Below are 12,608 nucleotides of genomic sequence, written 5' to 3' on the forward strand. Positions count from 1 at the left end.
TAGGGAAGGGTCTACAGGGTGTTCAGGGTCTCACTACTAGATCAGACTCATAGTGAGCTGCCTGTTTACAGCCTCCCAAGAGCTGGGATTACAGGTGCTCGCCACCACGCCCAGTCTCAGTTGCTGTCTCAGTGTGCTTCCGGGGTGGGGCCGGCATGGCAGACCCCGGGATCCAACTCCTCGCCCCTGTGCCTGCTTGCAGGCACTTTAATCCGCTGAGCTATTTGGCTGGCCCTTGGATATAGATCTTAACTATGGCTAAAAGGATCAGACCTCTCCATTCCATCTCCTGCTACCATTAATTCTGGGCTGTCTGTGTTAATGACATCCTTGGGCATGTGGCTACACAGAGCACCCAAGGATGATCAGGTTGGTGAAGCCCAAAAGGTCATTAAAAGATTCTTTTTTTCCTCTATGTGTGAAAAAATGGCCTCTTCCTTTTTTCCCTATAGCACAAAGGCTCACGCCAAGCATATTCCATGGTAGGAGAGATGGGGGCCTGTCTCGGGGACGCAACCCATCCCTGCATTGAATTTGTTGATCTAGCTAGGGACACGGCCTTCGCTGTGCACTGCCACTCGATGACGCGGGCCAGCCCTTGTCATGCAAGGGTGTTCTTCCCACCTCTAGCACGTGGATGGAGAAAGCAGGGGAGATGGTTTCCTGGAGAAGAACTCCATGTAACCAGAAGAAAAGGAATGCATGTTTGCTCCATCCACGTGGAGACATTGTGGTCCTCCAGCAATCTGCTTCTGCTTGCCAAGTCTCGGTTTTTTCCTCTCTGAAATGGGGCCGATGATCCTAGACCCTAGGGTTGTCACGGGAATGAAGCGAGTGTGCACGAGAGTGTGGCACACATCAGCTAGGGCCGCCTGAAGTGCTGGGCCCTGGAGCCTGGAGCCTTCGTTTGTCATTCCTAAATTGTCCTTGGGGTCCAGTGTGGAGCTGCAGTGGAGGCTGGTCCCGTGGACACACTTGTTATTAACCAGTTTGGAGACATCATTCTCTGCTGAGACTCGTCGCCTGCACAGTTAGGGCCCTACACCCTCTCCAACCTTGGAAGCCACACTCCTCACAGCAGCTCATTAATGCGGCGCAGCTTTGGCACTTACTAAATCAGCCATGTGGTGGAGAATCCCAGGATGCTGGCCTGGGAGGAGCACACGATCCCCTGAAATATGGACTGTGTCGCGCGTCTTTAAGTGTAACTCATTCTTAGTGTTTTATTCCAGTTCCAGGGGCCCCTCCCCAAGAGAATGAATAACGTGGCCATTGAGGAAGTTCTGCAACTTCCCTGGGGCCGGCACTGGGGTGCAGATGATAAAGGCAGCAGTGACCCGGCTTTGCTGCTCTGTCACATCTGAATTCCTTTGCTGCGTGTGGCTCACACCGCCTTGGCACCTGTCCCTCTGGCCAAAGCCAGCCTCTGACCAGCACCAACAATTCATGTGTGTCCAGACCTCCAGGCCTGCACCCATGCTGTGCCTGCTGCCTGGAATGCCCTTTTCTTGTAGCCCAGGTAGCATTTTCACTTCAAAATTGTAGTGCAAATGTCCCCTAGTGCGGTCATTCTCTCATCCGGTATTTATGGAGGGCTGTGTTTTATGCCAGCCTCTGTCCTGGGGGCTTGGAACAGACAATGAACAAAACAGTTGAAGCTCTTTGCTTTCATGGAATTTTCATTGTAGTGTAAAGTCCTCCCAACAAATAAAGGGCATAATAAATAAAGTAAACGAGACATGGAGTTAGTGGGGCATTGGGAGCACGTGGGGGTGTTTGCACAGCTCAAAGGTTTACAGAAGGCCGTCAGAGAGGCCCTCACTGCAGACAGAAGTGCAGGGCCAGGTTTGGAAGGAAGTGAGGACTCCGGGTGTACTCCTGGGAGAAGAGCATCCGGGTGGAAGCATGGTGGCCAGGAGCCTTGAGGTGGGAACGGGCAGTGCTGAGCCTGCTGGGGGAGGCGGGAGCAGGGCCGGGCGAGAGGGGCAAGGAGGTCCCGGGCACGGGCCTCGAGCCAGAGTGCACCTGAGGCCCTGACAGAGCACCCAGGGTTCTTTTCTTTCAAGCTCCTTGGCTGCAGGGGGGAAGAGCAGACTGCAGGGCCAGAGGCAAGAACAGAGTGGTTAGGGGCCCTGAAGCACGGTGGGAGAGGAAGTGGGGGAGAAGTGACTCAGAGCCAGGAGGCCTGGTGCTGCCTTAGCCGGCGTTTCACTTCCGGAGATTGTTATCCGCACTCAGCCAAGCAGCAAGAAAGTGTAAAATGAAAAATTCCAGAAGGAAATAGTAAGCTGTAAGTCCTGTGGCATTCTCAGCAGCCTGACGAGATTCACACCCTTCTGCTCCAGCCTGCTTGGGGCGTGAAGCATCCCTCCACCCAGCGACACCCATCCACGCGCCCACGTGCCCGCTAGGACACAGGCATGCTCCCGGGCAGCAGGTTGATGTGGCTTTAGACCTCCCGTCATGTGCTTGTCTGCAGGCAGCCCTTATTTTACTTCATAAAAGCCAGCGCACTAGAGTTGTGCTGGTGACAGTCCAGATGTGACGGACAGACGCTGTAAGCCATGTCTGTAAGGTCTGCTTTGCTCGTGATGCCAGGCACGAGGGGCACGTGGGGGCCGGAGCACGCCCCCTGTGGATGGGAGGGCTCTTGTGAACGGCAGTTTGCAAGTGGAGCTGGTGATTAGATGTGGAGTGGTGAGGAAGGGGTGAGGCTTTGAAAGGGACTCCAAGGGGCAGGGCCAGGCTGTGCCCTCGGTGGGCTTCCTGGTACCATGCAGACCCTTTGCGTTGCATTTTTTTTTTTAAATAATTTTTTTTTAAATTTTATTTATTTATTTGTGTGTGTGTGTGTGTGTATTTGTGTGTGTGTGTGTGGCCAGCTCAGCCCACCAGGGGGCGGGCTGGCTGGCATGTGGTGCTGGGGGATTGAACCGGGGTCCCTGGGCTTTGCTAAGTTTGTTTTTTTAAGTAGGTGCTTTAGGCCACTGAGCCATCTCACCAGCCCCTGCGTTGCATTTTGCAAAGTTAATTAATTTGTCAAAGGATTCTGCATTCTTTTGGGAGCCCATGAAAATTATCCACATTCTCCCAAGAAATGTGCACTCCGAGCCCAGTGGGATCCCTGGCGAAGACAGGACCACCTGGGCAGCGGTGATCTCAGCCTCCTGGCTCCACACAGGTGGGTGCTATCTCAGCGCACAGGGGCCCTGATGTCTGAGCACTGCATAAATGTTCACGGAGGCTGTGGGAGTAAACTCGGGCCCCCACAGGGCTCTCTCCCCTCTGAATACTTAGCTGGCGCCAGTATTCATACTTCATTTCATAATCAAAGAAAAAATTCTCTGCAGGGTAAGGCGTGCCATGCAGGTGGAGGTGGGGCCGAGGGTCTGACCAGGACTGTAGTGATGAGTTAGGGATAAAGATGGGGTTTGAAGAGCACCTGGCACTTGGAAGGGGCTGAGTCACCCTTAGCTGTGGTCGTCAGGAGGGAGACACAGCAAATGCAGGCCTGGAGCCTGCGATACCAGCTCCCCTGTGGGACGCTTCTCCTTGTACCTCAGGGATTTGTAATCCCAGGGAATCAACAAGAAGAGCAAGAAAGAAAAGAACCCTCACTGTCTTCCATCTTCCTTTTTTTTTTTCTTTTGTTATCGTTAATCCTTATAGCAGTCCTGTGAGGTAGCTAAATTGCTAAATTATGCAGGCCAGATTGAATTTATAGGCCTCTTGCCTAGCCTACCAGAGTGCTGGGATTTTAGGTCTTCACCACCAGGCCTGGTACTTAACACCCCCCACCCATACATACCTTTTTTGAGGCAGGGTCTCACTCTTTAGTTCAGGCTGGCCTTGAATTCACTGTGTAGCCCAGGCTGGCCTTGAACTCATGGCGATCCTCCTGCTTCAGCCTCGCAGGTGCTGGGATTACAGGCGTGCACCGCCATGCCTGGCCATCACTCCCTTTAAAGAGATGAGAAAACTGAGCTCCGAGGAGGTCGAGTTTAGGGCTCATTACCGAGTCTCCAAATCCCCAAATAATTGGTGAGCACCATATGTAGTTAAATGCTAACAACTTAACACTTAATTACCAACTGGTTTGCACTGTATTGTATATCATTTAATACTAATTGCAGGGTTTCAGAATGAACTGGAGGGAGCGGGGGTGAGTATGGCAAGGGAAGGCTTCATGGAGATCCTGGGCAGGAGCAGGGCCTCGGAAAACCTTGAAGTGGAGGCTGGAGGGGTGGGGAGGTTGGGATCTGGAGAACAGAATAGGATGCTTTAGAGATCCGGGTAGGAGTAAGCGTGCGGGCTGAGGAGACAGGCTGAGGTAGGGTTGGTTGAGACAGTGTTACTTCAGTAGTGGAAGACTGTAAGTGTCAATGTCACTCGTGATCGCTAAGAACCTCGTAAGTGCCAGGTGCTTGGCTGAGCCCTTTCAACTGCTATTGCACCCAGTCTGCGAGTCATCTTGTCTCAGCCTGTTTTCTGCTCCTATTACAGAGTAACTGAGAGGGGGTGATTTATAAAGAAAAGAAGTTTCTCATGGTTCTGGAAGCTAGGAAGTCCAGGACTTAGAGCAGCTTCTGGCACGGAATACCATAGCACCATGGGGTGCAGAGAGGCATGCAGGAGTGCACAAGAGAGGGCAGGAGGCAGCCATGCTTGATAGCAGCCCACGCTCGTGGCAGTTCATCGGATCTTGCGAGAGCGAGAACTCATTCATTCTTCCGAGAGTTAGCCTGGTCTCTCGAGAGCTACATTAATCCCATCCTGAAGGTGGAGCCCTAGGGTCTGGAACACTCCTAGGCATGGCTCACTCAGATGTCCCACCGCCTCTCAGCACTTGCATTGCCCCCAGTTTACAGATAAACTACGTGGCAGTGTTATGTCTTGGGGCCAGGCCTGAAGTCCACATCTTCCACGTTCCCAGCTCAAGTGATGTACTGTGAACTGTGGGGAGGAAGGTTGGCCGGTCCAGGGCCTTGCTTCTCAAAGGGTAGTCCCGGGCATCCCCAGGAGCTGACTCACTGTGCACCCTGGGGGACTCTGCAGTCCTGGTGGGCAGAATCTGCATTTCTCCGCACTTCGCAGAAGAGCGCCAGACACATCACTATTTGGGAAGCAGGAGGCTCGTGCAGCGAGTCCAGCTGGATGGCTTTGTCTTTCTGGGAACAGCTCCCTCCTGGCAGGGGAGAGAGAGGCTGTTTTCCTGGAGACTCTGAGAGAAGCCCAAGATAAGCTGGCGGTGGTTGCATATGCCTGTAAATCCAGCACTTGAGAGGCTGAGTCAGGAGGACCTCTGTGAGTTTGAGGCCAGCCTGGACTACACAGGCAGACCCTGCCTCAAAAAAACAAAACCAGAAATGTACAGAAAGCTCAGGACAGTCCAGTACAAACTTAGATCTCTTTGAAGTCCATATTTCTTCTCAAAATGCCATCAAATGTTTCATTCCATGACATAATTTATCAGTGGTCATTTTAATATTTCAAAATGGTTATGTAAATGGCCACGGAGTCCTATCGGTGCTCCGGGATGATGCATGGGATGGATTTCCTTGTATCTTAAATGGGGTAATAATAACCACTTCAAGAGCGGCTGTGAAGATCAAAGGAGAATAATGGATCTGGAAATGCTACATAAATTGTTCGCAGAACGCGTGTGTTGTTCTCCTGGAATGGACCCGGGAGCGCCCTCCCGCCTCCACCTTTGGGCTGGTTCCTGCCAGCTGCTTCGTGCATGCGCAGGGAAGCAGGGCTCGGGCGTCTCAGGAAGCCAGAGAAGCTAGTTTGCGGGCTTGTTTTTGAAAAATTTTTATAGTTTCATAATATTACCCTTTCTTATTATTGCTTTCATGCAGGTGGGTGAAATTAGCTTGCAAAATCTCCAGAACACTCAGCGGTTTTAGGGCTGCAGGGTGGGAACTCGGCGATAGGCTTGCGTACCACGTGCAAGGACCGGGGTTCCATCCGCGGCACTGCAAGGACAGCAGACAGGGAGACAGTGGCAGCCGCGGACGAGAACCGAGGTCTGGGGCGGCCAGGGCAGGCCCAGGCAGAGGCTGCGCAGGAGGAGCACGGCGAGGGTGCGGGTTAGCAGCAAGGGCTGGGGCTGAGCCGGGCCCAGCGCCCGAGCGCCTGTGCAGGGCGGAGAGAAGAGCAGCCGTAAGACCCTCCTTGGCTTGCAGCGGGCGCGCAGCTCAGCCAGCCCATCTTGGGTTGGAAACACTGCCGGGTGAAGGTGCACTTCGTCTGCCTTACCTGCCATGGCTGAAGGTAGCCTCCCATACGCTCGGGACGCTTGCCTTAGGCTACAGCCAGGCAGCGTTGTCTACCACAGAGCGTATTTCCTAATAAAGTATCGAACAGCTCATGGAACTCACTGACTATGGAACTGGAAGGGAAAAGCGGCGGCTGTGCTGTCAGTGGGAGCGTCAGACCTTGGGCGCCATTGCATTAGTTCAGGTGGCGCTGGCCACCCCTGGGTAGGGCTGCAGTAGTGTCATAGGGCTAAAAGCAGATACGGGGAATTACGAAGAGAACACCGGACCTTCTGTGTTCCTCTCTCCTGTTCTCTTCTCCGCATACTGGTCTTTAGGACTTCCCTACTAGTTGCTTTTCCCTCCCATGAGACCTAGTTGCCATTTGAGACGATCTCCGGAACTTGCTGTAACTCTTCACCAGTGCAGAGTTGAGACTGTATCTTTAATCCGGTCCTTGGTAAAAAGTTATTTAAGAGCTAGCTGGAGTTGGGCTGGTGAGATGGCTCAGTGGTCTAAAGCACCTACTTAGAACAAGCTTAGCAAAGCACAGGGACCACGGTTCAATCCCCCAGCACCACAAGCCAGCCAGCCCCGCCTGGCCACACACACAAATAAATAAATAAGTTTTTAAAAAAGAAAATGATACTGTAATATTAAAAAAAAAAACTAGCTGGAGAGATAACTCAGTGGTCTAAGCGCCTGCCTGGCAAGCACAAAGGACCCAGGTGCACAAAGGACCCAGGTTCAATCCCCGGTACCACATGCTGTGTCGGCCCTGAAGCTGGTTGTGGTAGTGCGCTGGGGAGACTGAGACAGGAGGATCACTACGAGTCTGAGCTGTGTAGCAAGACTCTGTACCAACTAACTATTTTATTTATTTATTTTGTTTATTTTGAATTTTAGGGAAGGGTCTACAGGGTGTTCAGGGTCTCACTACTAGATTAGATTCATAGTGATCCACCTGTTTACAGCCTCCCAAGAGCTGGGATTACAGGCTCGCACCACCACACCCAGTCTCAATTGCCATCATAGGGTGCCCCAGGAGCGGGGCCAGTATGGCAGGCCCGGGGATCGAACCCCTGGCCTCTGCGCCTGCTTGCAGGTGCTTTAATCTGCTGAGCTATCTGGCTGGCCCTTAACTAAATAAATAAATGAAACAGCACATTGCAAAGCATCATTTACAGTAGGATCTTATTTTTGTTTAAAAGGACAAGGCTCTATCTGTGTGTAGATGTGTCTGGTACATATCAACATAGAAAAACATGCCAGGGAGTTTTTTCAGAGAGATTTATTGTTATGTATGTGTTACTTTAAATATGTATAGTTTACTGTACACTATCTCAATGCAAAGCTGTAATCAGTTGTAGAAGTGTTTTTTTTTTTTTTTTTTTTTTTTTTTTTTTTTTTTTTTTTTTTTTTTTTTTTTTTTTTTTTTTTTCTCGGAATGCCTTCAAGGCATGACTGGCTGTCTTGTGTTGTGGGGCTCGAACCAAAGCAACCGGAGCCTGACTGCTTTGTTGAAGCAGCCACTTAAAGAACTGAGCTACGGGGCAGGCCCCCTGTAATCAGTTGTAAAAGGAGCTGTTTCCAGTGGTGTGTTGCTCGGAATTTATTTGGCTGTAGAGGACAGAACCTCGACTGAAGCTTCTAAAGCTGCAGCTGAATTTTCCAGAGACTTGGTCAGGCATGAATGGATCCAGTGACTCAGTGATGTCATAGGAATCTGTGTCTCGTTCCCCTCCATCTCTCCCTCACTGTCTTTCTATACTAGAGGTTGAAAACCAAGGCAGCCCTGAACCACATCCTTTTTTTCTTTGGAAACAAGATCTTGCAAAGTTGTCCAGGCTGGCCTCGAACTTGAGATCCTTCCTTCTTCACTTCCTGACTGTCTGGGGCTATAGGTATGTGCCACTACCCTAGCTCTGCTGTGTCTTTTCCTGGCTTTCTTCCCAGGCCCAAGCCTGTGTCTCATCTGCTCAGCACCCTGGAGTGAAGAGAACAGCTCTTTTTCCCCAAAGTATCAACAGTCTCAGGGCCAACAAGTCAGGCTCGCCCCAAACCAGGTCCTCACACTGGCTGTGGCAGAAGCACCAGGTGCAGAGTGATCTCACGGGAACCCACGGGAGCACTGCAGGGCAGCCGGAGGAGGCCGCTGAACTGCAAGAGCGGCTGGGTGGTTTCTGCATGGGAATACAGAGGCATGATATCCAGAAGGAGGCGCAGAGTCACCAATGGCAACCCAAGGGACCCTCCCTCTCAGGGCCACGCGTATCTGTAGTGACCGTGTTGTTTATACACGCGTGTTCCTCTCGAGGTGACAAGGACAATCTGAGATCCTTTTTGAAACAGTTGATTTAGGGTTGCATGTAGTTATGGCATTTGAAATAACCAATTAATAAGCATGGAGAAAACATCTTGCTGAGCGTCGTGGTACACACCTGTATGCCCAGAAGTCAGGTTTAGGATCACGAGTTCAAGGCTAGCCTAGGCCATACAGGAAGTTCTCAGTCAGCCTGGGCTATGGATGAAGATCCTCTCAAAACAAAAAAACAACCTGAAGACAACAACAAATAAACACAGAGAGAGAGAGAGAGAGAGAGAGAGAGAGAGAGAGAGAGAGAAAAGAAAGAAAGAAGGAAGGAAGGAAGGAAGGAAGGAAGGAAAGAAAGAAAGAAAGAAAGAAAGAAAGAAAGAAAGAAAGAAAGAAAGAAAGAAAGAAAGAGAAACCAAGTCTTGTCTGACCCCCGGATTGCACAGCACATAGGAAGAATAACGGCAGCAAGGCTGGGTCGCTAACTTCTGTATTATTAACGTTGTTGTGTCTAAGGCCCCTGGGGCCATCAGGCAGTCTCGGGGCACTGGGTTGCCAGAGTGACACCTCCAGGGAGCGAGGCCTTGGCAAGGCGGGCCCCTGCCCCCAGCCTCCTGCAAGGTGTGCACCGCTGCGCCTGGCTCTCAGTGCCGGCTTCCCTGCATTCCGCTGTCACACGGCTCTGTTTCTTCATTTCAGGGTTACACTAAGGACATGGTGACAGACTTTGATGAGAAACATGATGAGTATTTAATATTGCTTCAGCAGAGGAACCGGTAAGATGAAGCCGTCCAACGGCAGCCCTTGTTATTAGCCAAATAAAAATCTCTTTAGATTTATTAGCCACAGGCAGGCCCTATTTGCATGGCGATGGGATGCGAAGGCCCCCCTCCACCCAGAGGCCTGGGATGTTACCTGCAGTCTCAGCTCCTGTTTCTCTGCTCACTGGTTTAATTGCATCTTTGGATTGAGCTGTACACCCTCGCCTGTGTGGCAGCGCCTCCTCCTGCCTCTCTGATTCTGTTCTGGGAGAAAGCAGAATGGGCAGAAGGAGGAATTTGTGAGGGCCTAGGCAGCCGCTGTCTCATAGCCCAGCCTGTAATCTCACCAGCTTTGACAGTCCTTGAAGCCTGAACCTACAGTCATGTCATGTTATATAACGGCAGAGTCATTTTACATTTGGGTTTGAAGGGGGGGGGGTGTCATTTAAAGTTAAATTGGGGCTGATTTTAAGTTAGTGCGGGTTCTAAAAAAGCCTGCAGTAGGTAGGGTGTTCAGTGATCCAGGTCAGAGCAGCCGGGTGCGGGTGCCGGGAGGCAGGAGGCCTTCCTTTCCCTGCAGGGCGGAGTGGTTCATTTCCAATTCACTGGGGTTCCTCTTGCCACCTCGAGCCTGAGCTGCGTGTGCAAACTCAAAGGCTTCGAGGGGCTACAGAGTGAGTGACAGTGGCCCAGCGGGGACCCTGCTTAGACCACTTGTTGATCGGAATGCAGGCCTGTAGCGCCCAACTCCTCCAAATTTACCAGAGAGGCTGGAAACCTGAATATGTTGTAAAATCTCCAGAGCTTTAAAGGGTTGGTAACGAATGCAATTAAAGCACAAGCCAGACAGAAGAATAGTGCAGACCTACAAATCAAAAGTGACTGCAGGAAGCGAAGGCGGGTGCTGATTCAGGCTGCTGTGTTATGGGAGTAGGTTTGGGGTCTCACAGGAGAGTCCTGGGCATCATCTGAATGTGGCTGAGCCCTCGTCTGACTGGCGGGACTGAGGTTTGTTAGTAGAGGCCTGGTGGCATTCTATGTGGGACTTTTTTTTTTTTGCTATTGGGAATTGAACTCACTTGAGCTTGCCAGGCACACGGTGTGCTGCTGAGCTATATCCCCAGTTCAGGGGACATAACTTTGAGGTTTAGGATGGATGGTCCTGTGCATTATAGGTTAGCACCCCTACCCCCTGGCCTGTAACACTGTCCATCCAGGCCTGCCCAGCCCTGTCTCCATGGCAACAGCACCTGCCCACATTGCCCAATACCCCTAGGAAGGCGGCCCACTCCAGCTTTGCTGGAGGACTTCTGTGTAGCCTCTGCAGGACCAGCCTGAGGGCCAGGCAGTGCTGTCCATGCCCAGCTGCCCAGGGCTCTTCACCTGCATCCCGGGGCAGCCTCCAGCGAGCGTGTGCTGACGAGACCGCCGCGGGCCTTTGTCATTGTCACTAGCAGGGAGCAGGATGTGTTCATTGCATTTCTGGTAGGCCGGAAGGTGCCACAGAACACCTGGGTGATGGTCTCATCAATTCCATGTGACGCGTCTAGGGAGAGAGTGTCGTGGTTCCTTATGAGCAGAGAACGTCTCTTTAATCGGAGGTGGGGTGGGGTCAGTAAGCGTGCAGTCTGCGAGGTCCGGGCGGATAACATCGAGGAGAAGTTCCAGAGATAAGGTTGCTATTCCAAGACAATTAAAAATATATCAAAACCAAGTTGCCATAGAATTGGGGGGTGTTCTTACTGAGGGGAGCTGTCTTCACGGCAGGAAACTAGAAAGCAGAGTGGAGAAGAGGAACCTTTGCAGGGAGAACACGGAGCGGGGAGTGCCCTCAGGCCACGGCCAGCTGAGCCTCAGCTACCCCTTAATTTTATCTGCATACTTGCCAGCCAAGCAGGTGGAGTGACTGTACCCATTCTACAGATGAGAAAGTAAACACACAGAACGGTGACCAGCATGCCTGGGGTCTGCCAAATCAAGAAGCAGCAGAGCTGGGTTGTACTTTAGAATTTGTTTGATGTTTTCATAGATAAAGCGACAGGAGCCTGCCAGAGTTGCCAATAGCCCTAAGCTTATGAAGATGGAATTTGGTGGGAGTAAACTGTAATTTTCTTGGAAGCTGAGTTATATAACCAGGTAGAAAAACCAGTCTTTAGCATTCATAGCAGGCTCCAAGGGGGAGGCAACCCAGGCAGCTTGGCCCAGTTGCCTGTGACAGGAGAAGAGAATGCGTGACCCTCAGGGGTTCTTCACAGAGACCTGTCTGAGCATAGCTGCCCCTTCAATGCCGGTGACGTCATTCTGTTCAGCCAGGAGCATTTCACGGGCACCTTCCAAGTGCCTGGAATTCTGCTCCTTCAAAGGAAAGCATCACAAGGAGGGAGGCGCGTTGCCATAGTGCCTTGTCCTTTGGTCGTAGGGGACCAAAACGCAAGGTTAAGTAGACGTATACACCTGGAAAGGTTGTTTGCTCATGGAATTAAGACATCCGGCGTGCTAAGTGGCTTTAGGCGTAGCTCAAAGCAGGAGCTGCAGTTGTGTCACCAGTGTCATTTGTTCTGTCTCCGCCGTTTTTCCCATATGGAATCATTCTCAGGCAGTGACTTCCCTCCCAGTGGCTAAGAAGGCCAGCCAAAGCCCTGTTTACATCCTTCTCAAAGAGAGAGCATTTCCCTCCCAGTCCTTGTAGCATGTGAGCTAAGGACTCCCCCCGGCCTGCTCTGTCCCATTGGGAGCACTCCTCCCCCTGTCTGATGGGGGCCATAGCTCTGGGCCACTCCCCTAGACTGGGCAGGAGAGGCAGTCCTAGTCTAGCCACTTACTAGAGTATGGGGGAGTATGGGGGTGCTTACTGTCCCCTAAGAAGCCCAAGGAGCCTTCTGAGGGTGGGGAGAGCTGCTGGGAAGGATAAAGGATGGGTGTCCGGCCCACGATCCTTGCTTGGTCTTGTGGAACTCCCTGGGTGGAAACTGCTTGTCACCGGAAAGAGCAGAACTCTGTCCTGTGTGCTGGGAGGGGCAGAGGTGGGGAGGGCATGTCCCTGCACAGACCCTCCCCGCGGCTCAGGCCTGCAGACTCTTACCCATTCCGGTCACTCGGCCGCACACACAGTGTAATCACATCCAACAAGATTGGTGAATGAGCCGGCAGGATGATCAAACGGCCAGCCGAGTGACAGACAGGGACCAACTGCAGAGATTAGGGCTTTGCACTGCGGAGCTGGTGCGGAGAGCTCACCAGATGTGAGAGTCCAGCAGCAGCGTTGTCCTTTGG

At 51.9% G+C, this 12,608-nt stretch overlaps 1 protein-coding gene across 5 annotated transcripts in view; it reads left to right on the forward strand.

Moving 5' to 3' along the window:
* Kiaa0556 (KIAA0556 ortholog) overlaps nucleotides 1–12,608 on the forward strand; it is a 202,895-nt gene that overhangs the window by 59,056 nt on the left and 131,231 nt on the right. For all 5 annotated transcript variants that reach the window (XM_023716694.1, XM_023716739.1, XM_023716824.1 and 2 more), the window contains one exon: nucleotides 9,274–9,350. In XM_023716694.1, coding sequence (XP_023572462.1) covers nucleotides 9,274–9,350 — 77 coding nt within the window. The remainder of the gene's footprint in view (nucleotides 1–9,273; nucleotides 9,351–12,608) is intronic.

Source organism: Octodon degus, unplaced genomic scaffold, assembly GCF_000260255.1.
Source record: "Octodon degus isolate 3935 unplaced genomic scaffold, OctDeg1.0 scaffold00001, whole genome shotgun sequence".
Lineage (NCBI taxonomy): Eukaryota > Metazoa > Chordata > Mammalia > Rodentia > Octodontidae > Octodon > Octodon degus.